The sequence below is a fragment of the Pteropus medius genome, unplaced genomic scaffold (genome assembly GCF_902729225.1).
Source record: "Pteropus medius unplaced genomic scaffold, Ma_sr-lr_union100, whole genome shotgun sequence".
NCBI lineage: Eukaryota > Metazoa > Chordata > Mammalia > Chiroptera > Pteropodidae > Pteropus > Pteropus medius.
Genome location: NW_024340692.1, coordinates 10874570 through 10902329, shown reverse-complemented (window position 1 = coordinate 10902329; position 27760 = coordinate 10874570). Strand labels below are relative to the sequence as shown.

Genomic DNA, 27760 nt, shown 5'->3' with positions numbered 1-27760 from the left:
TTCCAAATCTACCTGGAAGTGACTACTTCTCACCATACTCACCATTACTACTCCGGTCCAACCACTGTTATCACTGGCTTGAACTATCCAATAACTCCCAAAGTCTCCCTGCTTCTGCCTATTCTTTATTCAGAGGCCAGAGTGACTCCTTTAAAACCTTTATTCATATTATATATTTCTCTGCTCATTCTCCCCCTTCTGTAGCTTCCCATCTCAAAGTTCTTACTAGGTGTACAAATGCTACATCATCACTCTTCAGCCAGTACCCACCTCTCTGACTTCCTCTGTTACTTCCCTGCTCCTTGCCCACTCAGCTCTAATGCTCAGCTCATACTTCTGCTGAAAGGCCCCTGGATTCCATGATCCTTTACCTGGAAGTGCCGGCCCGCCACCCGCCCCCCCGACCCCACCGTCCCCAAACCCCGCTTTCATCTACATGGCTTGTTTTTTCATGAAGTACTTGCTCAGATATCACCATTTCACTGAAACCTTTTCCTCATTTAGATTGGAACCTTCTCCATGATTTCTATTTTTTCTTCCTGGTGTTCTTTTTCTTCATAGCACCTATCATTCGGCATGCCCTTTTGCTTATTTATTTATTTTTGTCTGTCTTCCCCAACTTGAACATAAGCTCTAAGAAAGTAGGAATTTTTGTCTGATTCACACCTGTATCCCTAGTACCTAGCACTTGTATATAGTATGTACTTACTAAGTACTTACTGATTACAGTGACACAATGAAGGATGTAAACTTTAATCTGCCATAGGTTAGCCCAATTTTAACTAATGCTGCTGTTTTTGTGAATTTCTATCCCATCTCCACTTTTACATTTTGTTTTATAACGAACACTGAACATATCTAATTTCTGTAGCCTTCAAGGAGTGCCCTTTACCAGTGGTTAGTGTTGTCATAGTTATACATGTAAGTAAAATGACTTTTTTACATTATTTTCTACAATAAGTTCTGTATTACCTTTATCAAAGCACAGCTCTCACTTTCCATGAAAAGAAGAGATAGAATTCCTGGAAATAGTCAGCTAACATCTTCAACAAACAAGCTTCCAGTATTTCCAGAAGTGAAATTTAAAATATTGGTCAGATCCTTTCACTGGCAGTAATCATTGAACTTTGGCCTGAAATCAGAGATGGGTTTCTTGGCTTTCCCTCCCTGGTTCTAGCCACTTAAACTGTGTATTAACTGTAGAAATAGATGACATATCAGATTTATTCCCCAAATGATATTTCTATATTAACTTAAAAGACAATATTGTAGAGAGATTTCTGTTTTTGATATGCTTTAAATTCTCAGGTGTAAATTTTCTTCTCTGTAATCAAGTTTTTACTTGATAAAGCCAGTATGATTTAATATTTTTACTCTTTATTGGGTGTGGAAAGTGTTGTCCTCTCTCCTTTTACTTGGTGACCAAGATTATAGTTGTATGATAGCTCTTTTATCATATATAGAATATTCAAATCAGATTCTTAAAGTCTTCATAAACTTCTTCAAAAAATGTTATACTGATGCTTCATCTGACTCTCTTTTCTGATTAATGTGACTAAGAGTTGGGCCAGTGGTTCATACTTGTGGTTTTTATCATTTTTCCTTCATGATGTCAAATCATTGATACTGACCTTGTGCATTATTGAATGGTTATCCTACAACAGCAGTTGGAATCTTCGTAGTCTGCAGTTACTGCAGTTTAAGTTCAGTGTGCATGTACAGTGCTAGTTAATTGTGTTCTTGGGTTTATTTGAATTGAGTGAATGAATGATTCCTGTGGCAGAAGGAAGGCTGTAAATTTTAACCTTCATTAAATTCCAAGAAATATCATCTTGAGTTTATGTGCTTAAGGGGCTGTCAGATGACAGAACATAGAATAGCCAGATATCAAAGGCAAGTTCTGAGTTTTGTGGGGTTTGGTATCTGACCTAATTGCTTATAATTAGTGACTAAAGAGAAATATGTTCATATAACCACATCAAATGGCTGTTTTTCTTCATTGTTTGTTTCAAATACTTTCTGTGTCGATGACTTCAGAATCCAGAATTGTCTTTTGAAGGGCAGGGAATGAAAGGTAGGTATACTTTGTCTTCAAGCACAGCAGTTTTCATCTTCATCTGCGGGAAAAAGAGCAGGAGCCTGAGGAGAGACGTTGCTGGTTGGGTATTCAACTCCCTTCCTTCAGTTGATATTTGGAAATTTCGTGGTAATTTTGGGGAACATTTCTCAGCATGTGTCCCCAGGTGCCTTAGGCAAGACAGTGTTTACTTCTCTCACAAATTTCAGATATGGTAATCCAGAATCCTCTTTCAAATAGCTGCTGGCTTTCTCCCTTTTTTGGAAAATATCATTTCACAGTAAGTGCAGAATCAGAACATGTAGGAAAGAGGTGGTTAGTGGTTGCATGAGCTTTTGTTTATTTTAGTTCATCATGACTGAGAGTGTGGGCTGGTTTTGATTTTTGCCTTCAAGTCCACTTTGCACAGGTCTCTATTCTGCTGTCTGCCCAGGGTTGCTGGTCTGTGTGGACCACCACAACAGACACAGTAGCCCTCTGGCCTCTAGTTGGTTGCAGGCAGTGGAAGCAGACAGGAGAATGAGGGCCCAGTGAAACTGCCTGCCCTCAGGGTTTCCTCAGGCCAACCTTGGAGGGATGTTCCTTCTGGATTCTGGTAATTTCTTCTACCTCTAGGCCTTTACACCTATTTCTCAGCCTCCATTATTAGAAGTCCAAATTTTGGAGGGCCACAGAGCTCTGTCCTTGGCCCTCTTCTCTAAGTTCTTTATTGATTTGGTTGTCTTCCTCCTTCTAGGATGTAAGTCCCTTGTAAGCAGGCACTTTGACCTGTCTTGTTTGTGCTTGTATCTCCTGTGCCAAGAACAGAGCTTAGATATAGGAAGTGCTGACTGACTGGCTAGACCTTTCCACAATTCTCTCATTATTTGGACTTGTGTGTCCTAGTTCACTATAGTTTTAGAAAGCTTGTAGACAGTAGTTCGGCGATTGCCTCGAACATTATTTCAGAATCCTGGAATATAGTTTATTACCTCACTCACCTGTGTCCTCTTCTTCCAATAATGGTACTACTTTTTAGTGGCAGATAAAAGCTGGGGTCTTTTGCTGTGTTGACGATGTCTCCTTCATATTTTATCCCCATGAGCAGTCACTTTGCTTACTGCATTGTTACCCATCCCTTTCTTTTCAAACATTCACCTTTTAACCACCTTGGAGATTGAAGGTTAACACTTGGCTCTAGCCCCACCCTTTAAAATCTGTCAGATTACTCTGGGAATGCAAAACTCTGAAATTCCTTTATGACAGAATTTTGAGCTAGGAATCCCAGCTGCCAGCATTCTAGCTAGATCTCTGCTTTCCTAGACACATGTTCAGGGTCCTCTATGGCTTGTCTGCAGCTTGTTTTCCGGTGTGCTGGCCCAGCAGTACCTATACTCTGTGTTTTTAGCAAAACTGGGTTACCTCGTACCCTGTACCTGTACCTCCCTGTTTTGCCTTATGCTGTTATCTGGATTATGTTCTTTATCTAAACTCTACACATACATCAAGGCCATTTTAACTGCTTCCTCTTTTGTGAAGATTTATCTGCTCACCCGAAGCTGGAAGCAATCTCTCTCTACCGTGAGGTCCCTAGTTATCTTTACCTTAATTATAGTGCTTAGACTTTTCTCTTTTGTGTTTGCTTATGTCAAATATCTCGTGTAGGTCATGGAAGACAAATGCTTAGCTCCTGCCTTTTGTTCAATAAATATTGAAGGAATGAAAGAGACTTGAACTCATTTAAAGAAACTAAGTGCCCTTTTACTATTTACTTACCTATTCTGGGTGTCAGTTCTCTTTTAATTATGTTTATTCTTCAATTTCCAAGTTAATAACAGCTAACGTTTGAGTGTAATGCTTTACTTTTCACAAATCAGTGTACATTTAATCATGTTTGACTTCCCCGCAACAGTTCAGTAAGAAGACAGTGCATGTAAACTATAAAATAAGGCAGGAATTGAAGTGCAGAGGCTGTTTCTTTGGTCAAGTGCTACTCTGCTCCAGTCACTGGTCCAGGAACTTTATCTGTTCTGTTGAGTTAACTCTTCTTAGTATCCCCACTCTATAGAGTAAGAAACTGAAGTCCATGACTTGCCTGCTTGAGGTCACCAATGTGGTACTTCAGTCAGGTTTGCAACCCAGGTATATACTCTTATACTATGTAAGAAGGAGGGTTATTTTGTGGGTGCCGAAAAAGAATGTTTGAGAAGTTCATCTCCTCTATTTTGAAGGAATTCTAGAGGTTTTCTTTCACATGTTTTCTTTAGTTTTTAAGGATTAAAATAGTCTTGATTTCTACAACCTTCTGCCTCTTCTTTCTTTAATGGCTCATAAGAGTCTCATTTCTTAAATGTCATTAATTTTATTGGCCCCTGAAGGATGTTACTCACTCTTGATGAGTCCTGAGGGTCTTTGGGATGTTAGTCTCATTTTAACTCTTCCTGGTGTAATTGGATCAATGTGATGCTTTTTGACTTAATTGGTTTCAGTTTTCAGAGGAGAAAGGCGCTCTCCTTGGTGCTGTACGAAAGTGTCTCTCTCCCTCAAGACTTCCTACAGAAATCACATTATTCAGAGTCAGCAGTTCTTGGGACCTCCTAGAGTTCAGATTCAGCCACTGATGGGAGGTTCTGCAGGGCAGCCCTGGGTAGGTTTTTTGAGATATGTGTGTTGAATGTTTACGTCCTCGAAATAACTTCTGTCCCATTCTGTCAATATTTACAGAATTGTCAACGTTAGTTGTTTTTCTAATTTCCTTTAATCTTTTTGTATATATGCATCAATTTTTTATTGAGCACCGAATACGGAGAAGAAAATAAAGCAGCTGTAGAATTTAGTGACATTCATTTAAAAATATAGATTGAAAGGATGTACAGAGCATAATTCCTTCATACTTTTTAAGCAATCAGTTTTCCTGTTGTAAGAAGATGATACTCTCTAATCTAGTAGTTGTTTCACAGTAGCGGACATAAGAAACCTGGAGAACTTGTAAAAGTGTAGAAGCCGGGTTCCGTTCCTCCGTGCCTACATTTGGAAGCAAGCGCCACAGAGTATTCTGAGACCATGATCCTCTGAGTACGTGTTGAGATACGCTACTGCAGTCTTACGCTTCTTCGCCTGTGACTACTGTCTTCTTTTGCCAGGATCTTTCAGGATGACATTGGTATTTACATAGAATTGCTTAACTTTTGGACTCTTGGATGTTTGGAGTACTCTGTCTCCCCCCACTACACACACCTTGGGCCTTGATCCCCTGTACTGAGTGCAGCAGGCATTGCTGGATTCTTCCTTTGTTTTTCCATCTAGCACTCCCACCCCCAGTGTGAAAGTACTGTCACCTCACTATAGTAGATTTATAGTTGCTCAAAGGGATGTATACCGAACGAAACAATTTAGTGAAAAATATATTGATTAACAATTAGTTATACACAACAAATAGATGTTAGACTTAAAGTTTAAAAAGAAATCACAGCAATCAGTATTTTATTAAAAAATATTTTTCATTTAGTTAACAGGGACACTTTTAGGTGATTAATAAAGGACCCTCAACCTACCATTCATGCTTAATAATAATTTCCTCCATATTTGAGTGAATATTATTCTTGAATATTAGTCTTGTTGGGACTGTGGATGTCAGTGGGCACTGGTCATATCTTAATGGCAGTTTTCTCTGTGAAAAATGTTTCCTGTGGAGCTGTATATTAACCTATAAGAAAATTACAATTAATTCTGTAAAGATAGCTGTCCAATTAAAAATAAGTCTTAAATAATAATGTGGTCAGGGCCCTGGCTGGGCCCCTTGCAGGCTAGATAGAGATGAGTGAGGGCAGAAAAGGTACTGGAAGTTTAGTAAAGAAATGAATTCTGATGGGCTGTTGCCATCACTGAATCACTTGTGTCCTGAGGGAATATAAGCACTATAAGAGAGATTCCACCACAGTGTTTGGGGGTTGGGTAAGAGAGAGATGATTCAGATGCCATCAGGAAAATACTTCATGAATGATCCTGGGCTTTCTCAGGTGTGTAGGAACACGTGCGGCAGGGTCATGCTCTCCATCAGACAAGAGCCATAGCCAGAATGCAGTGGGGGGAAAAAGTATGTGATGTGTTCCAGTGACCAAGTAGATCATTTGGTTCTCTGGTGCGTGGATTATGAGTAGGAAGTAGGATTTGAGATCATATTCTTGTGGCCTACAATACTTGGCTTATAGAAGGAATCTCTAAATAATCCATAAATTTAGTAATGTTCCTTTCCTCACTTTTTAAATCCCTTAGTTTGGGGCCTTCGAGAAATTTTTGTTGAAAAAAGTACACATTTGTGGCATAGGGAGTCTGAAGTAGAGAGAGATGCTACAATTTTAAAAATAAAAACAGTCATAGCAGTTGTACTAGTTACTATTCAGTTCCTTTCACATTAATTCTCATGAGTTATTTGAGGGAAGAGAGACAGAGAAGTGAGTTATCTCCCCCTAGCACACATCCAAAGGAGAGAGCCGAACTTCAATCTGTGTGTGGCCACTTCCACTAACTTACTAGTTCTGAATGCTGGGATAATGTTGTCCATAGAGATCATTCGACAATGTTTGGGGACATTTTTGAATGTCTTGAATGAAGAAGTGCCTCTGGCATCTAGTGCATACAGGCCACGGGTGCTCCTAAACATGGTACAGTGCACAGGACTGTACATCACATCAAAGAATTATCTGGCCCCAAAATGTCAGTTGTGCAGAGGTACTAACTGTATTAGCACACTTTGTAATGACCTTTCTTGTAGATTTTTATTGTTTTCCTCTTAGCTGTAGAGCTAATTAGAAAAAAAAAATTATCTTATTCTTAGCTTTTTTTTTTAATTGTACAAGAGCTCTAGTGAGTTCATTTATACCTCTTCAGTAGTAAAATCTTAAAAATTTTTAATTACTTAAGAAACACGTATCTGATGTACTAAGTAATGCTTTATTTAAATGGCATAAAATAGACTATCATAGTAAACTGAATCAACTTCTGTAAAGCACATTCTGGAATTTTCCTGTGGGAACAATAGATATTAGGATGTTAGCTTTAGAAAGGTTGTAGCAGATTCTGAGAGATAATTATTGCTACAGGTTCCAAATCCCTTGGTTTCTTTAATTCTGCAGGTGGTGCCATTCGCCTATGGGAAAGAAATACATCAGCATTACCTGCCTCTATCTAAAGCTGATCTAGTTATCTGTGCACGCACTGCGGGTGAGGGGCACAGCTACCAATGGCTGAAATGAAACAGATTCAGGAAAAGAATGGTTTGTTCCACATTCAGGGTCAACTTTCCTTATGGAAAAAAGTGATTCTGATTAATAATGTCTTTCCCCTGAGACCCTGATTCTGCAAATAACTTTTAGGCTAAAATTTTATATACAGTTTAAAAAAGAATGATATGTTATAAATAGTAGACTTTAAAAGGGCAAATGAAAAGCCCTTCCAGTAAAATTGAACTTGATGGCAATTTGATTAATATTTACTTATGTATAATTTTAATATACACATAAGACAATGTATAAAAATAAAAGGATTAAACATTTTATTCAAGAACATAGCAGCTGAGTAGTAACATAAAGCTATAATGTGATGGCAAAGATTTTGATATGTTTGTTTCTGGAGTGAATGATTGTTTGAATTTCCATTTTCCAGTCTTCCATATTGTAAAAATCAGAGTTGGATAATGTTTTCTAAAATTAAACTTCTAAACTAGCTTATATCCTCTCATTTTTATTGAGAACTTTAATTAAATATGAGCCGATCCTTTTTTAAAACTTAAGATTTTATAACCAGGATGAGGATAAATTGTTAATATTCATGATTTTAAAAAATAATATTTCTGATGTTTAAAGTGTGCTTATATTTCTATTTTTCTAATTTCTCATAACCAATAGTTTTTATTATGAAAATAATTTAAGGCTTCATTTTTATTAGGAATTGTGGTATAAAACAAGAAATTATAAAAGGCCATTAAATTTATTGCTTTAATATATCTGTTTGTAGTTTGTGTTATTTCTGTTGTCACTGAACAGCATTAAGTTCTTGTAGAGAATTACTTGCTGCATAGAAAAGAAGATTTCCTGATTCCTGCCACAAGGAACATATATTCCAGATTTAAGGCTCGAATTTTTTAAAAGACATTATGAAAAGTAGACAAATGAATAGTAAACAGTAATAATTTTAAAATGCCAGCTCCCTGTTTAATAAAACCTATTAAATTACATTGGCAAACAAGTATAATTATATTTAAGATTTCACATATTTCGTTTGGATTTTAAAAAAATAATTTCATTTAATTTCTTTTGGTGTTCAAATGAAAATTAGAATTACTTAGATTCAGAAGAAAGCTCCAACACGTGGAGCTTGTTCAAATCCTCTAGACAAGGGAAACAAACTCATAAACTAACAACTTAAAAAAAAGATACCTTATGATTTCAAGATATCCAGATGCTTGTTTTCTTTTTTTTTCTTTTTAAACTATATTATTCACTAAATCGGTATTTTCACTTGTTAGATTTTTCTTCCACATAATTAAGTAACTTTGTATCTAGTTTAAAAACTACATATGCTATAAAAATTGGAAATTTGTGGGTATGTGTATACTTATAAACAGTATTACTTTACATGCACTTGATTTGCTAAGCAAACCAGTGCATAGATACATTTATCCATAGATAACAGAACTCAAGAAAAAAGATATTGCCATTGGACACTTAATATTTTCACTTTGCATTTCAGTGAAGTCATCATCTCTTTAGACAGTCCAGTAAACTAGGTGATACCATCTTAAGATAAATTAAAGGTTTCCCAACTGAAATCATTTACCAATTCTCTTGAGTTTTCTTGGCTTGCTCTGAGTGCTGTAGTTAACTAGTTTAGGTTGACTACTCTAGCATTTTGGTGAGTGAGAATGACCTTTGCTTTGATTATTTACATAGTGGGAGTGTCCATTCTCTGGGATCCGGTTTGTAGAAAGGCTACATGGGCAAACCGTATTTTGGGAGGTAGAGTTTAATGGTTATCAGCAAGGTCTTTAGAGTAATAGAGATTTGCCCTTAACTCTCATTTCTGTCACCTAACGTGTATGCCCTTATTCAAGGTACTGCCTACCTCATGGAGTTACTGTGAGAGATACCTTATGTAAGAATTTTAGCACAGTGCCCAGAACTTAGCACTGAAGGAATGATGATTAAATATCTGTTGTTATTGGCCTGGTTTCAGATACAGGTTCTAGACCTAGATCCACAAAGTTACTTAAAACCTTTTGGCTGTTTTACGATGTAGACTGTATGGAAATCATAACCACTTATATCAGAGGAATAGAAAAAGCAGAAAAGTACAACTAATTTATTATTGTAGTCAATAGGAAATAGTAGAATTAAAAGTTTATTGATAGTCTTGTTCATTGTTTTTGCAAGACTTAACGGTCTCAACTACATAGCTTTCTAGGTTTCTAAAAAGAATCATCATCATAAAAAGTTAAAGTTATTCCTGTAAAAGTGGTAGAATCTGCAAGGCTATTGCTAGCCTCAGGGTTCAAAATACCTTGTAGGGAGATAATCTTTGTAGCTCATATTGTAAACTCCATGTCCATTTAGGGTTTGAACATTGTTCAGTAAAAACAGATTTTAAGTAGAAGACTGTAACACTGATATTGTGTTTGTGGTGTTATAATGTATTTGTTTGACTTAGAAATTCTACATTACTAATTGAATATCAGGTGTTTGTGTGTATGTGTTTTTTTGGATCTCAAAATGGGAGTTCAAATTCAGATTGCTGTCATGGAGGGAGGAGTACAAGATCCTGAGATTGTTGTAGGAAATGAGGAGGAAAGACACCCTGAAAACAGCAACAAGGATGGGATCAGGACGTATAGTTTTCGAAAGACATTAGAACTGGCAGTCTATACAAAATTGAGCTTGAGTTAAAGTTTGATACTCTGAAAACAGAAAACGCAGGTCAGATTTTTAAAATAGATGGCCAGTTGGTTAATAGAAAGGTAAATAGTTGAAGATACATATCAAATTCTCCTGTGTATTGTACATAGCAGTATATCCTGAAGGAGGGCATTTATCTTGCAGAGTGGGTGACTTGGTGTAGTAGGTTTTGTTTGGGGATAATGCCAAGTATCTAGTCTTCTTACTTGTGAGTAAAAGCAACTTTTTTTTTTGGTAATACTATGTATTATTGGATATTGACCTCTTGTAGCAGAACAAGCAGTTCTTACCTATTGTGCCTGTGTCGCTCTCCTATGTTGAAAGTCTTCCCCACCAAACTAGCTAGAGAATAGTATGGTGTCTCCTGAGTCCTGGGACCCCTCCCTCTCCTTTTTCCTTCTCTGCTGCAGAGTAAATGTTTTAAATTTATCATCTTAGTCAATTGCTTTCAACACTTTTACAAATTGATGATATATCTCATCTAAATAGGACGGCATGGAGTAATTTATTCTAATTATATGCACAATCCAGATTGCCTCTACCTTCTTCCTTCAGCCCAAGGTTTCCATGTTCGTGTGAGTAATATGTATGTATGCGTGTATGTATATATAACTTAATATATATTTATAAATCACATTTACTGAATATATGTCATTTATATATTTGATATATTATATATTTAATAAATACGTTTGTTTCTTCACTCCAATGACATAACATCCATTTTCAGAGGATTGGTTGTGATCCTTCAGAGAATACTGCAGCTGGATAAGGAAGGTGATGATTTTGCTAAATGAATAAAACTCAGGTCTAAAACCTTTCCAGGAGAGCAAAAAGAAACAGTAAGTCTTTTGTTCTCTTCTAAAGGAAGTTAATATTTTCTTTGCTCCTCCTGTTTAAAGGCTAAAAAGGTAGCTTAACAGTGTCAAACAAAGGGGAAATTACAACCAACCACATAAAGCTGTTTTTGGAAGATACTCTAAGTGAGAACAGTCTTCCAAAACTCAGCTGGCTTTTTGGTCGGCTAAGCCATCTGTTTGGTTTTTCATCTGGCACTGTTTTCAGTCTCCCTGATTTTTATTGCTTCCCCATGGGAAACCACAAGATTCCAAATCATTGCAGCATTGCAGGGCATTTTGAAGAGCTGTGTGCGGCTTAGAGGTTTATTTGTCAGTCTTCTATTGTATAATTCCGAATGGATTTTACTTCTGTGGAATTTATGGTTTTATAAATTTTGGGACAAGGGAGAGTCTGGGAAGAGAAGAAAGATGATCAAAATTGGTTGTTTTTTTTTTTTTATATATAAGCACGTATTTTCCCGATATACCAGTAATAAAATGGTCGCACTGTCATTGAGGTTAACTTACTCGTGTTTCATTTAATGGAAATGCATAAACTTCTTACTCAAAGTTAAAATGTGTTATATTTTCAGTTCTACCGTTAGTTTGTTTTATTCTTATGTCCAATTCAGTGATGTTACAGTTTTATTGCAAACATTCCTTAAAAGGTATTGATGTTAAATATATCAGTACCTCGTTACACTGATTATAGTTTCTTAAAACTATAGAATGGGTAATTTTTAATTAATGCATAAGCATAAGTATGTTTCTAATGAATGAGTGTTACTTGATACTTTAAAAGTTAATGATATTTGTAAGGAAACATTTGACTATTATCATATGCGGGTCAACAAGTGACTCCCATGGTCTCCTAGTATTATATATAATTCTTGGCAGAGGAAATAATTGACAAAGAGATTTAAGCTTTATCCTGTGGGTAGGAACCACATTTCTTGTTCCTGTCATGTGTGCACTAAACCTCAACCTGAGTATCATTTGAGCTTCAAAATGTGAACAATTACTACCTCATTATTGTCACTACTTTGGAGAGTAGGATGAGAACAACTTTTTAAAAGTTTTTGTAGAAATTGTAACAGTTCTCAATTCCACTGCCACAAAAATAGGACATAAATGCTAGAGGATTATACTAATGCAAACAAATGCTTGAATTTGAAACACTTAAAATTACCCACTAGGCAGAAATATTCTTATAGTCATTTCAGCTCTAAAAGCTCATAATTATATTGAAATAATGGGAAAAATTATAGCCAACGTTTAAATACTTAAGTTTTCATTTTTACTAGCATCATATTTGAACCAAATATTCGTCTTTTACAGTCATATAACTATCCACACATCACTAGATGTATAATTGTACCACTTTTCTTCCCCAGAAATCGATTACTTTATTGTCATTTTAGTTTCTCTTTGGCTGTCTTTATTGGGTGAGCTTTATATAATATTTATTCTTTTATTTGAACTTAAAACCACAAAATATTTGTCCTGTTCAGACAGATTCCCTCAGGCCCAACCGAGTCATGTGTCTTTACCAAACCAAGTCCTGTGTCCTCATTCTCTTTCCCCACACAGTTTCTTTGGCTTTCAGCTCTGGAACTTCCTACTCTTTGTCCATAAGCCTGTGCATGCTCAGCCTCACGATGGTCCTCAGCGCTGGGGCTGTTCCCGTTTACGTTCATTAGCAGCGGGCTCACCGGTTTCTCTCCTCAGATGACACTTGTTCTCTTGCCAGAGGTTCGATTGTTACTTTGTATACATTTACTGCTCAGTATGTGATTTAAAATTTTAATTCCATATTAAAACTTTTTTCATATTGAGTTTTTAATTATAAACCCTCTTGATGTAGTGAGGATAAAAGTGCTTTTCTCTATTGAAGAACAGTGCTCAATAACTCATAAGATTTGATAAAAAGAATTAATCTAGTGAAGATGTGAATATCGATTTTGTTCTTTTTTCTGATGAATGGTGTCAGACAGCTGGGAGAATGCATTCATTCCTATTTTAGATGAGGCTAGTGGTTGATGAAGAGTGAAGTTACTGTATTTCGGTGAATTTTACCTTAAAATATGAGATGAGTATAATTTCTCGTTCTATGAACAGATCCCTAAAGAAGGATCTTTACTCTTTTTATTTTAAATCAAGATGTGTAAAATTTTACTGTTTTGGCCCAGCGTGGAGTATGGATGTATTTTATTTATTCCATTTGCATTTTTTGCTATTTAAAATTGATTTTTTGTTTCATGGTAATTAATTTTGCCTCCGCTTCTCTCTTTAAGAATGTCTTTGCTGCTCTTTTCCAGAATAGTTTTCCCCGCTTCCTACGACTTAATATACTTAAAGGTTTATTATTGTCCTAAAGCATTTATTTTTTAGAAGCAAATGTACAATAACTCAAATCATATAAAACAAGTTCATTATGAGATTATTAATAGAACATATTCATGGGACAATGAAACATAAACACTCAAAAAACTGTATTTTGTTTCATGGACCAATAATCTCATTTTGTTTTCCCTTGAGTTTTATCAGGAGAGTAGAGCGTGTTTGTAACTAAGAGAAGGAAGAGAGTAAGAAATGAGGTGACTTGCTTATTGTCAGTTTTTTCATCAATACCCTCATGCTTATTCTCATGGCAGCAAAGTCAGAAATGGCTGTCTTCCAGGTGAATCTCGTGTGGTGACAGACTGTCATTCTCAGTCTGTCACCACACGAGATTCACCTGGAAGCCTAGAATCTGTACCTAGCAGTCTATCGGCCATGGTCAGTCTACAGTGTGTGCACACACAGCGGTGGCTCAGTGTTTTGGAAATGGTTGAATTACATTAATGGCCATTGTTCAAATATCAGGAGATTTTACATAAAACTCTGGAGTTGCAGGTACGATTGAAAACTAGGACGATTTGAAAACACTGTCCTGACATGCCCTCCTGGGCAACGTTCGGCAGGTTACCAGCAGAGGTTGGCTCCTTTAGACCACGCAAGCTGTCTCTGGTTCCCCCTAGTTTTCAGCTTGCCTTCACTAGTCAGATACAGAGGTACTTTGGGCCCTGCTGCCACCTGTGCTGGCCCAGTTATTTTGGGGACACCCGGCCCACTGCATTCATCATGTTATCTGCCTGGTTCTATGCCTATTTGAATTTGCTCACTTCCAATTTTGGTACTTCTTCAGTCAGCTAGACAGTTAACTTCATTATTTTGACTGTGTTATTATAATCTAACTCTTTGAAAATTAGATTAAAAATTGATTGTCTACGTTTGGGACATATGATAGTAATCGATTAGGATTAAACTAAAAAAGCCTCTACTGAACACCTGTGTGCATAAGATATCTCATACTATATTCCAAGGAAATGAAGTAGTGATGAAAATTCTAAAATACTAATTATTTTCACTAAGAATTTCTAGAAGGACTCGTTATAAAAGAACCTTCTACATCCCAGGCTATAAAGTTGAATGTTCATGAGTATACAGAGGAACTTGTTCTCATTGCCTCGATGTTGTGGGTGGATTTTCCTTCCTGACTCCCATGCTGAACGCTTCCTGAGCTGTGTTTGCCAGAGTGAGCTTGGCATGAACTTGGTAGTGTGGTACAATGCAGCTCTGAATCTGTCTGATTCCTGCTCCTTTACAGTTCACAGTCCAGGTGACAAAGAGCCCTTTTTAAAGGGATCGTGGATGTTAATTGGCAGAGCGGTTATTCTGAATGTGTATATTTTCATCTTCTTTAAGACAGATTTGATCATATTGGGTCTGTAGGACAATGTAATTACTCATGAGTTTCAGAGAAGTAGTAGGAGTAATCCTTAAACTAAGGTGGAATTGGTTTATCCTAATATATCAAACTTATCCCTACATTGGATTTCCTTTTCTCTTCTTTTTTTATTATGTCTGTTTTGCCATATCTGTTTTTTTCTGTTCCTCATATTCAGTTTTCTTCTTTCTATTATTACCCCCTGGTATTATGGCTATCTCTTTTACATGAGATAGCACCCACTTACATTTTATGTGTCTTAAATGTCAGAGCATGTCACTTCTGCCATTACCCTTCTGGTACCAACAGGGCATGAGCTTGGCATAAACAGGGTCATGTCTGTTTTCCCTCAGTTATGATATTTCTTTTTTTTAGGGTTTGTAAACTAATTCTAATGTTTCCTTTATTTTAGGCCTGTGGATTTTATTAGTAATATGATTGTGTACTTTTTAAAATTAAGGCCTTCATCTACCTTTCTTTTGACCCTGACGTTTTATGTAATGAATTAAAGCTCAAGACCGGAACAGAGAAGCGTAGAAAACAAATAATATTCTAAAATGCTAAGCAGGGGTTACCTCTGTGGTAGGATTTCAGGAGATATTTAATTTTGTGCTTATCTCTGTTGTCCAAATTTGAAGCAGTTGAACATGATTTCCCTTAATCAGAGTAAAAGTTGTATTTTTAGAGCATAAAAATATTAAGAGAAGTAAATCAGTTTTCTTTAGAAATTTGTAAACATTTTATAGTCATCATCATTATTCAAAAAATTATTTTAAAAATTTTCTTTTCCTTCTTTGACAAAACAGGACACTATTAAAAATATGCACAAATAATGATCTGCCCGAGTGGACACAATTTGGTCTGCTACTAAAGGGTATTTTGGTTGAGTATATATAAGTATGGCCTTCTGTATCAGAACCAGTTGAAATGTTTGTTAAAAATACACATTTCTGGGCCTCATTTCAGGACTCACTGAACCAGGGTCTTGAGACTACTTCAGAAAAATCTGTTTTTACAGACTTTTAAGGTGTTTCTCATGCTCGCTCAGGTTTAGAGCCACTTCCCTGTCCTTGGCTGCCAGGAGAGCAGTGTTAAAGTTCAGATTTAATTTTTACCTGGATTCTTGCTAATTTTCAGTCATTCTTGGCTAAAGGGTAAATTGTTATGTATTCTTTCAGGTTAGCTTAAATTTATGTGTCAGCTAAAACTGCACCGTTTTAAAGGTTATTTTTGTTGAATTATGATGTTTAAGAAATCCTCTAAAGTGAAATTATCTACAAGTAGAGGGTGCTGTTGAATCGGCTGTGTATTCTGAATTTATTATTGACCGAACATCCTTACATTTATGCTGTTGAATTGGCTCTGTATTCTGAATTTATTATTGACTGAACATCCTTACATTTATGCCAGGTTCAGAAGGCCTAGGTATTCCAGGAAGTGGTTAATATTTCAGTGATAGTTAAGTCTTTAGGTGCTTGGAAACGACGGTGTTAAACTCTCTTCTCCGAATTGATTTTCATTTGCAGGATTTCATGCACATCCGTGATGGAATAGCAGTGTCTTTTAATAGTTTGAAATCATGATTCAGTAGATATACAGTGTCTTCTGGTGAGTCTTTAGAGTTTCGCACGTCTTTTTTGCTTTTTTAAAAATCTAAATTGGGTACAATAAAATATATGAAAGCTATCAAAATACTTTAGCACTCAATTTTATTGTGAAAATTCTGTTCATTTTTTTTCTCTAAAACATATGAGATACTTTTAGATAAAAAATTAACTTGAATGTACTTTCCATAGATGCCCTCTGACCAAACCACCAGGAATACCCTTGTAGTCAAATACAATAAAGTAGAATCTTTTGCCTTTTTGCAACAAAGGAAACAGCACAGTATGGGGCACTATGTATGCTAGGAGGGCTATGTTATTGGATTTGGGCCTGTTTACTGAATTTGAGGAATGGGTTCAATGGAAGAGTGGTTTTGGTTTGGATTGGATGGTGGCAGAAAGTGGGAGCAATTTTGTGATCTGATATCTCAATAATTTTATCTATCAGGCAAGAGGAACACAGCAGGCTAAAGGAATAATTGGTAAAGTAGCAGTTAATCATATTAGCTGGAACTGGGGATGTTAGATTATTGTTGTGGTTTGTATAGTGTTTTAATTTTTGTCTGTGTTTCAATACAGTTCTGATCTTGCTTTTTTCTCGCTCCATCCTGATCACTCATTGGCCTTTTCTGATCTCTCGTTTTTGCTCTACACACATGTGCGCACACGCACACACAGACACTTTCTCTCTTTTGTTTCAGCTCATTGAGGTGAACAATAAAAAATGAATATTATTTATCTTTTATTAGTTAGAATCAGTTAAACCTTCTTTTTAAAAATAATTAAGCAGACCATTTTTACCTGACACTCTGGCGGTAAATATTATGTGGGACAGCATAAATTCAAAGTGATTTGGGGATTATAAACCATCTAAAAGTAGCATTGATATATTTTATATTGATATTCATTTGCCTAAGTGTTTGTTTCTTGAACTCATGATTAAGGAACAAATGGCATAAGATTAAATTATTTAACTTAATTTTAACAAAATCATTACTTTTCAAGTAGGACTTGATAATATTAATGATGTGCCTATTAAATTTATAATCTGAGAATTAATCTGAAGTTAAATGGATTTTAATACCTCTTGGAAACAATACACGTAAGTTTAATTGTCCTTACAGATTTTAAATATGGCTTAAACCAAATAATGTTTCATTAAATATATAGTTTTAATCTGAGCTACATAATAATATTTCTTGAAGATAGTGGCAGTAAAGTTTTACATGTTAAGATTTCGAAACGCAGGCAAAGTGTTCTTATATTTGCTCTCAGAGAAGTTAAAGGAAAAGGAGCTTTTTCTGGTCATGTAAGGGACTGGACTACTTAAATGTATTTAATTTCTTATAAGTCAGAAGCAGCACAATTGAAAACACATGGATTTTAAGATATTTTACTTGATGTAGATGTGTCTTTTCTCTTGGTATTTATGGCAGAATTTACAGCATTCACATGTGAATTCAGTTGTGCTAAATGAACATAATTTTTTATGAATTTCTTGCTACAAATTATGTTCACTCAGTAGTTGTTTGACCAGCATGATCTTATGGTGTTGCTGATGTAACTGGAGATGCTTGTGAATGTTAAGTGGTTGTAATTGAAACTATAGATGCAGGAATTTTAACAATCTATATTTAAAGAAATTATTCTTACTATATTTTTTAATTTATAGCAATAGAAAATAGATTATGCAAAATGGCATTCTATTAATAATCTATCAATACTATAATTTCATTTTTTAATTTTATTTTTTATTAACTACATAGAGGTGTACATGACACTCTTCCATAACATTTTTCCTTTTTTTGGTTGCCTATCATTGATTTCCAGTTCCATTTCCATGGCAGTTTTGGAATATTTTCTAAAGCGATTATAGAAATGTGATTTACTTTTTTGCTCTAACATTGCTAAAAATATTTTTTTGGTTATTATGTTAAATTTTTTTTTTAATTTAACTTTCAGACATTTCTTTTGTCATTTGTAATGCCGTGCAGATTTTTAGGATTGTTAGGATTTGGTGTAAACCTCTGTCAAGTTTCTTTCATATGTGAGATGTAATATTTCCGTGCTTTTCAGAGGATTTGTTTATGTGCGTATGTTTGTGTGTATGCATGTATGTACAATGAATAATTAAATATTGAATAAATTCTTTGAATTGATGGCATTCATTACCCAGTATGTCAGTGATGTTCTTTAGCAGTATCTTATGAATCTTAGATTATTTTTGTTGTCACTATTTAATGTCCCACAGCAGAATACTTGTCTTTTTCACTCTTTCTCAATAATGTAATTATCAAGTAATCCTGAAGGTTTTTCATTATTTGTATTTAAAATTTTACCTCTTATCTCAACTTAAATGCATCCCAGTTGAGCTGCTTCTTGGCCAGATCCCAAATATTTCAGCCACCTGACATAAGGTGAAGTGGGGGGAAGGAAAAATAAATGGAAGTGGTCATTGCTTTTAACAGACTCAAATGCAGATCTTTGGCTTTTGTGATTAACAAACACATACATAATATGTAATGCATTTCTAGGTCCTTCCTAGGACTATCTGTGGAAAGTGTTTATATTCACTATTTTGTGTCAGATTTCTTTCAAGAATGCCAACTTATAATTTCTAAACTATATTTCTTTGTACTCTAAGTAGCTCTGGATAGGAACACTATTTTTTTTCTAATTTTATGGAAAAAATGGAAACCGCTTCAATTTGCAATTCTTTCACTTCTGTAAGAGATTGAACGTTTTTTATTTTTATTTTATGTTTAAAAAAAATTTCTTTTGTTCTTTACATTCTTTTTTTTCATTAGTGTTTTCTTGCTGCATTATATGAACTCTGTTTAGTTTCTTTTTTATTTATTTATAAAATGTAAAAAAGGTGTTTATTAACTGCACATATATATGAGTTCTTTTAAAGAAGGGTGTAATAGTGATGTTTCTTGATTTGTGATCTTGGGGAAAGCTGTCTACATTGTAGTGCCATTTGCTTCTAGGGCCTGGGGATTGATCCTGGAAACCTTTAGTTTAAAGTCACCTATGGGGACTGTGTCCTGGTTGTCTTGAGAGTGATGATCTAGATCTGTTTTGGTATAGCTTGCATGGATACAGGAAGATTTTTCTTTTACTTTATGTCAGTGTAGGTGGTCAGTAGTACTTCATAAGGTCCTTCCCAGAGAGGTGACAGCACATGATTTCTTCTGAAGACCTTGATGTATAGCCGGTCTCCTGGTCAAAGGGATGGCAAGGCTTGTCAGTTGGTGAAGGCCACGCCCCTTTTATCTGTTGGCTATAAGCTTCAGGTATACTAATTAGTTCTTATATTAGCTAGTCATGGCATCAAATTGTTCACTTAAATTCTCATACTGTTCACTTCTTCCTAGAATGGAAGGGTTAGAGATGCCAGTAGACATTGGATGTCCAAGTATTTCAAAAGGAGTCAATGCCCATGCTTCCTATCTGGAGTTTTCTGGATCTTTATAATGGCTGAGGGCAAGGCTTCCAGCCATTTAAAAATGCAGTTTCTTGATAGATTTTTCCTAAAGTCCTTTTTATGTCCATATTTTTATGTTCCACTTGCCCTGATTATTGAGGATAATATGGGGTATGAAATCTTAATGAGTATCCCAGGTTTATTTCTGCTATGTAAAAGTTCCTTGGTATGATTTTCTCCATAAAGGAATGTAAGTTTTATTTTTTAACTCAGGTTCAGCATTTGGTGTTATGCTCAGAAAAGCTTCCTTATTTACTACAGTATTATAATCATTGTCATTCAGATTATCACTTATTAATTTTATAATTTCCTTTAACTATCCAGAATTGATTTCATTGTATGATGTGAGTCAGAGACTAAACTTAATTTTTCCTTCATGTCTTCTTATTTCAAATTGCTTATTTGAAATTGTGTTTTAAACTCATTTCTTAACCAGTTTATCTCTAATCTATTTATAATATTCTAATATAGCAGTGTATTGGAGTCACCTAGAGAGTTTTTAATCAATATTGAGACCTTACCTCAATTGTAATATCAGTCTTTTGATTTTGTAATCTTAGGAGTTACTAAGTATCTGCATTAAAAAGAGTTTACTGTTTTGTGACTTATTTAAAAATTGATTTCTTTTTAATATGAATAACTTTGCAAAACTACCTGAGTTCTATAGCCATTATTTGGCATTCATTAGCTTTAGCTAACTCCTTAGCATAGATGCAGCAGTAGTAGTAATTTCTTATAGTAGATATTTGATATATGTGAATAGTAGAATAATGCTAAAATATGCATATATATATATATATATATATATATATAGTTAGACCTCATAGAAAGGCAAATGGTAATAACATAGAGATTATATTTGTGGCTTTTTTCTTTTCCCTTTTTCTCTTTTCTCACATTTTTTTTAATGAAGAAAAGGAATGAGAATATGGTAAATTGCTATACTCTTTGGATTTTAAGATCCTGTGTTCAACCTCTGGGTTAATGGGTTGAAGGGACAGCAGAGGCTTTTATTCTTTTCTCAAAATATTATATTTTCTTTAATATGCCATTTTCCATCAGGTCCTGGGTATTTCTGGCTTTTTCTAGCCTAAAGGATTCACATTTCTTGATAGTTAACTTTCAAAACCTCCAAGTCCACTTTTATGCCTTTGAGCTATAAATTAAAACTCTACAATGAACCATGTCTTTTGGTTTCTTTCAGCCATGATCTAGTTATATTCAGTTGCTCATGGGAAGACTGATGTATCCCATGAAATATGGGTACCGCTGGTTGCATCTCATTTGTTATTGGGAGTTGGCTTTCGAAGAAATTGAAGAATATCTTGGAAATTCTCATCAAGAATGCATATTTATGCTGGTGGCTGTTAAGTATCTCTTATACCCAGAATTGACCACTTTAGCTGAGTGTTAAGCTCTGTGCAACCTACAAATCATATTAGGAGAGTGATACAATTTAGAAATAAGGTTGAAAAACACTACATTGAGAATTTGACTATCATTCACAGATTTTATATATTTAAGTATAAAATAAGCACTGACATAGAGAAATTCATATTTATAAATAAAACAAAAACTCATGTGATTTACTTCAGTTTAGTACTTCGTATGTAAATTGGGAACAAAATCATAAAAGCAGAAACTAGCAATATTATTTCAATAACTTGTATTTAATTAATATACAGTTTATGAAAATTGAGTTGTTTTATTATTTTAAGTGTATTTGGAAAATATTTAATTCAATATGACAAACATCGAGGGCCTATATGTGTAGGAATTCTGCAGGGTAGGGTATTATGATTTCTAAAAATTGACTTTGCTATTATTAGTTCACAACTTGAGACATATATTAACTGAGTTTATAAGGGTGAACTTAAATTAGCTTAAGACACATATTGCTGAGGACAGCGTAAATTGGTCTAATCTCTATGAAAGGAAATTTGAGAAAATGCTTGGAAAATGATCTGACATTTTACTTCCAAGAATTTGATCTAAGTAAATAGATATGATTATAGGTACATGCAAGATTTTATTTGTAAAGATGTTCAACATAGCATTATTTAAAACAGTAAAACAAGACAACCTGACAACAGCACTGTGTTTATCAGTAGAGGATTAGTCACAAATTAGAGTGCAGTTACACAGAAGAATACTGTGGAACCATTTGACAGTGTTAGGTAAATGCTTAGTGCCATGAGACTTTGTTCACTGTGTGTTTTAAGGGAAATGTCACATGCAGTATTGTTCCAATGACATAAATGCACTTAGGTGAATGCAAGGTAACTATGTTAACTATTATAGTTCTTTCTATGTGGTTATTATTTTTTTCATGGAGGGTTTTGGCATTTGCCATATCATTTTTAATTGCAGCCTTTCTATGTGGTTATTATTTTTTTCATGGTATCCTTCAATGAGCAGGTTTTAATTTTGTCAGTTGGGGTGGAGGCAGGGCAAGGGTACTCAACACACATTTTTTAAAGATTTTGCTTTCTGAGATGACTAGTACTTGCATTTTTTATGTGATGAATTTTTATAAATTGTTTAAGGCACCAAGATGAATAGGATAATATGTAACAAAATGTAACACATTATCTGAGCCATTTTCATGATTAATTGATACTTTTCTATTTTAGATGTTAGAAAATTCCTTGCCAACTTTTTTCTGTGAAATGGCTGGAATTGGCAATAGATCTTTTTTGTTCATTTCAGCACATTTTATGAATGGATATTTATTATCAAAAGCATCAAGCATCTTCCTTTCACTAAGAGAAGACAGCCAGAGTGTTCTCACTCGATTGAGCTGATGGCTCATAATAGCCTGTTTATTTAATCACTTTTGCTTCCTCAGCAATTTTAATCCACGATAAAGTAGACGCACTCTCTCTCCCTGCCTTTATTTTTTGAAAATGAAATTGAGAGATTTAAACATAATTTATTCTGCTTTGACCTATGGTTTGAATTAACTTAGCTGTTTGCATTCATTTTCAAGAGAAGCATTTAATCCTTGCAAAGCAATAATCTAATCAATCCCTTTGTTTTCCCAGTTGCTCTAGAGATAGTACAAAGCTGCCTAGACTATAAAGTTTCTTTATTATTAGAGTGTAAAATACAAAATTGATTTTGATAGCACATTTTGAAAACAATATGTATTTAAAAGAGTTACATTATGTTTCAAATAAAAGTCTCCGTGTATGATGTTATATAAACATTTCCCCAATTCATGCTGACCTTTTCTTGCTGATCCTTAGATACAATTAGAGAACTTTAAGAGAACTGAGGATCTTTTTCAAGTGCTGCTATTGAATTAGTTCTGGATAATAGTAAATATACTGATTTTCCTAATATACCACCACCTCACCTCTCTTTTCTTTTACTGAACTTCTAGAATGGGTATCTTATGCTTTCAGGTGTAGCTATTGGGGACACAGCACAGTGATTCCCACAGAGGGAAGCACTTTTCTTTCACTCTGCTCCTACACCTCGTTCTATATTCACATTGAACTGACCAGCAGTACCCCTTCTAACTGAGCTGTCCTTTTCCTACCTTCCATCCCTTCATTTTCTATGGTTATGATCCTATGTATCTTTCAATATCTACTTCAAATAGCATGAACCCTCTTTCCTATGCAGTATGACTTTTTCCTGGGACTCCATTTGAATCTCTATTTAACACTTGGTCATGTAATGCCTTGGTGGTACATTTGTTATGGGATGGTGCTTTTATCTCTGCCCTTTCTTAGAACCCTGCAGAATTCCTGCACATATAGGCCCTCGATGTTTGTTATATTGAATCAAATTGAACATTTTCTGTGATAATGAACTATTCTGGTAGCCACACTTGCCAAGTAAGATAGACAAATCTTACTTGACCGTGATCTTTTATTCTTCCTTACAAGAGTACTTACTTATCCTGGGGTCCAAGGAGAGACCTTCCTGGTCTGTGAGCTCTACATAATTGTATGAAAAAATCTTAAAATGTGGTCATATGTGCATTTTTCCAGAGTTTGGCTCCATAGCTTTTTATCAGATTGTAAACAGCAACTTTTACAAGTTTAAGAGCATCTACTTAAAACGATTTAGCATTCTAAATAGTGTCTTTTAAGTACATAAGCTCAATGAAGGAGAGTCAAAGCCAGTAACTATCGTCATATAGTTAATTTAGAATCTGTACCATCTCCCTATTTCATGGGTTTTAGATCTTGGGAAAATCAGAAAATTGTTCAGTTCAATTTTGGGTTAAGTAAATTGACCAAGAGCAGAGTATGGCAACTTGAGAACTGAAGGCTGGATTCTGGTCCTAATTACTTTACTTCCATCTCCACTACCTCATGGCGCATTAGGGAATTTCTGTAAGAAGTGCGGGAACTCTTCGTTTGCTAGTGTGAGCAATCACACACTCATGGAAGTTCAGTACTAGATCACTGGGCCACCCCGTTAGAAAGAGGTGAGTACCTTGGGGTTTTAAAGGACACACTGCTGTAGTTGGATAGTGGGAGCCTCTGGACTTGTAGCATAGAGCTATGTCTGGATGCCTCCCATGTTTTAGCGAAAATTATGCTACTGTGGGGTGGGAGGAGTAAACACAGAGTTTTAAGAGGATAATTTTTGGTCGAATTATATGAGATAAGTAATCAGTTATTTAGGTGGGGTAAAGCACAGAAATAGGAAAGGATTCATGCACAGCTCTATATGGCAATAGGGTTTTCATTTTTTTAAATTTTTGCATAGAGACAAAGCTGTCTGCCATTTTGTTCCTTGGCCTTGGTTTGCCCTCTTTTTCAGGGAGGGCAGTGGACTATGACCTCAAGCTTCCAAGAGCTTAGAGTAGAAGATCCTTCTCCAAGAGCTGAGTAGGGATGTCTTTGATCTGTATTCACTTAATCATTCTTCCCATTATGTTGCTGGCAGATATGCATGGAATTTGTACTATAGCCTTCATCAAGTATGTCTCCTGGATAGGACAGTGTGACTAGCTTCTAATTAATGGCATGATAGTTTTTTAAATTTGGTACTTGAAAGTGTTTAGCTTTCTTTTTCTTTTCTTTTCTTTTTCTTTTTTTTAAATAATTATAGTCTTTTGGCTTCTTTCCACATTTACCTTACCAGCAGTACCAAATCAATTAACTCAGTTTAAGGAAAAATATTCTCTTTATATAAAAGTGTTTCATAATTTGATGTATTAACTTTAATTTTCATGACAAGCCATTAACCTCAGATGGAATAAGGCAACATTTTTGTCCAATACAAAATTAATCTCAAGAGAGCACATTATAGCCATTTGCTTTTAACTTGAGTTGGAAATACATCACAGCTACACCACCTCTGACCATGCCTCATTTCCAGACCCTCCTTAAATCCTTTTGGAAATGGTGATGTGGGTACTGATAACTCCTGTCTTTTAATTTTGTGTTGGCTGTCCATTCAAAGAGTGAAATGCCATCTCACCTGTTTTTCTGAAACTGTTTTTTGCTAAGTCAGGTTGGCAAGCTACAACCCCCTGCCAGTTTTGTAAATAAAGTTGTACTGGGACACAGCCATGCTCATTCGTATGAATATTATCTGTGGCTGCTTTTGTACCACAATGGCAGACTTGAGCAGTTGTAAAAAAGATCAGATGGTTCAAAGGTCATAAATATTTACTCTCTGGAGTTTTTCAGAAAAAAGTTGCTGATGCTCTTCTCTGTCCCAGGGACCTGGCGTATTTAGATATTGTCTACACAGCTTAGGTGAAGAACCCGCTGGCCTGGTTTACATTTGTTGGTTGCAGAGAATTGTTTCATTCCTTAATCAAAGCATGAGCAGTGGTATCTCTTTCTTTGGCTTGAGAACACATCAGGAGCTCTACAATGCTCTGTGCCATTGTATATCATTGTGACTGATATTCCTAGCACGACAGTCTTTTCCAGCCTCCTCCTGCTTGGCTATACTTTTGAAACAGTGTCATAAGGGTAAGGCTGGTTTGAGTTGTACTCCTCACATGAGCATGTGCTTCGCTCTCACACCGTGTTAACATGTACAAGGGACCTGCCAGCTTTGCTGACTTGTTTCACAGTGGGACTGATTAGCATGAGGCATAACCTCTTGTTTGATGTTTTTCAGGCGCAGCATCTAGAGGTAGAAAGTAATAACTTTGGCGTTAGCTCTTTTATTTGTAATGCCCTGCCAACACACATGCAAATTCTCCCTGGCACATAGCTGCTTAGGGAGATTACGCTGTGCATAATGCTACCTGTCATCACTTTTGATATTTATTTCTATCACAAGCCTTTACTGTGTTTTATTATAAGTATTACAGACTAAACCTACATTTTTTTTACAAAAATATTTCAGTCTCGCAGTACTCATTTTGTAAAGCAAATGAATGTAAGTCCTACAGTGTCCTATAGCGCTCATGGAGGGTTTTGGCATTTGCCATATCATTTTTAATTGCAGCCTTTCTTATGGGATCCTACTCCTTTCAGGCAAAAGAAGGCTGCATTTTAGCCAATTTAGGGCTTGCCAAAACCCTAGTGGAATTAGAGAATTTTTTTTCTCTGCAATAACAGTTGCAGCAGTAGTGATTACCGCCATATCATTAAAGAATATTTGTGGGTCGTGATCTACCACCATGATAAGAGATGAAATGTAGCTACTGCTGTTTCTCAGAAGGCCATGCCACTCTATTCTGTACACAGAGCCATGGTTTCTTCCCAGAAGTGTCTTGTGTTACAAATAATCTCTATTGTGTATGCCTCTGTGAATAGGGATTCGTTCCCACAAGCTTTGTGCTGTGGTGTGATGGATAATATTCTCTAGTAGAGACACAGCTTTATGGTTTATTTAATGGAAGCAGGAATGGGTCTGGTGTCCATGCTACAGTGGAGTCACGTCCAGTGTGGCAGGGTGATGACAGCATGGAATATGCTCAGGTTTGGAGTCAGAGAACTCAACCCCCACACTGGCTCTGCTCTTTATTGGCTAGACAGTCTTGTGCAAACCACCTAGCCCTTCTGAACCTCACATTCCTATAAAGTAAAATGTACCCAGTTAAAGTATATATTTTTATGGCGGTAATAATAAAAAGTATTAACACTAGAAACTTATACACAGTCCATGTTTGAGGACCACAGAGATGTTGGGTGGTGAAATGATATGACCTCCAAGTATATTACTCATCTAAGGGAAAGAGAACAATTGTAGACAGACAAGCATTAGTTACATTCAGCTAATCCTGATTTTGCAAGCAACATTTGGGGCTTTGCTATAGCAAAGTTTTAAAAAAAATTGCTTGTAGGTTTTCTTTTTGCGGCAGGATAAAAAAAAAAGTTTTATTCAACTAGGTGTTTCCAAAATGGATTCATAATGCTGTCCTTTATTTGTCAGTGTCATAATCTTGCCCAACAATTAACAACAATACCACAAACACAAAAACCACTAAAGCTGTTCTCAGTAATAATCAATTATTGGGACAGCAGCTAAGGGCAACTAAGAGTAAGAAATCATTGTTTCGTTTAACAAACAGTTCAGCTACGAAGTTCATGATGCATTGTTCCTTATTTTATATTTCATTTTAAGACATTATTACAGAGAAATAATAGGGTTTTGTAGAAGGTATTGTAGAGTCCTAGAAGGAAATCATAAGACCCCTCCTATGTCTCCTTTCCAAAGCCTAGAGCCTGGAATAAAATATTTATAGTCATTCCCACACTTCCTTTTCCCCTTTTAGAGAGATCCAGGAACCCCAAAACCAAATAACTTAGTTTGATAAAGCTCTACCCCAAATACTCTGAAAAAAAGAGGTAAGAAGAGGAGAGCTGGAGAGCCCCAACTTTCTTCATGGTCTACAGTCCTTTAAAAATGTGCGATGGTCTCGCCCTGCGGTCTTGGACTGTTGCTCCTCATATGGCCATAGACAGGGGAGAGGATGTCAGCTTCCCCTTCTCTTTTTAAAGTGTTGGTCTGTTTCTTCACATAATTGTCATTTTCTTTTGAATTTTAGACTACGATGTCTGTAGGGGCTCTTGGAGAATACGTCTTGTATTATTATTAGTGAACTTTTACCTGCCTAATAAATTCT

At 35.5% G+C, this 27760-nt stretch overlaps 1 protein-coding gene across 11 annotated transcripts in view; it reads left to right on the top strand.

Annotated features, from left to right (window-relative positions):
- KDM4C (lysine demethylase 4C) overlaps positions 1-27760 on the top strand; it is a 363396-nt gene that overhangs the window by 158216 nt on the left and 177420 nt on the right. Inside the window, exon 12 of one of the 11 annotated variants that reach the window (XM_039880090.1) lies at positions 7192-7848. The exons of the other annotated variants lie outside the window; for them this stretch is intronic. Within the exon in view, the coding sequence (XP_039736024.1) occupies positions 7192-7311 (120 nt within the window). The 3' untranslated portion in view covers positions 7312-7848. Of the gene's footprint in view, positions 1-7191; positions 7849-27760 lie in introns of those variants that run through there. 11 annotated transcript variants of the gene reach the window in all.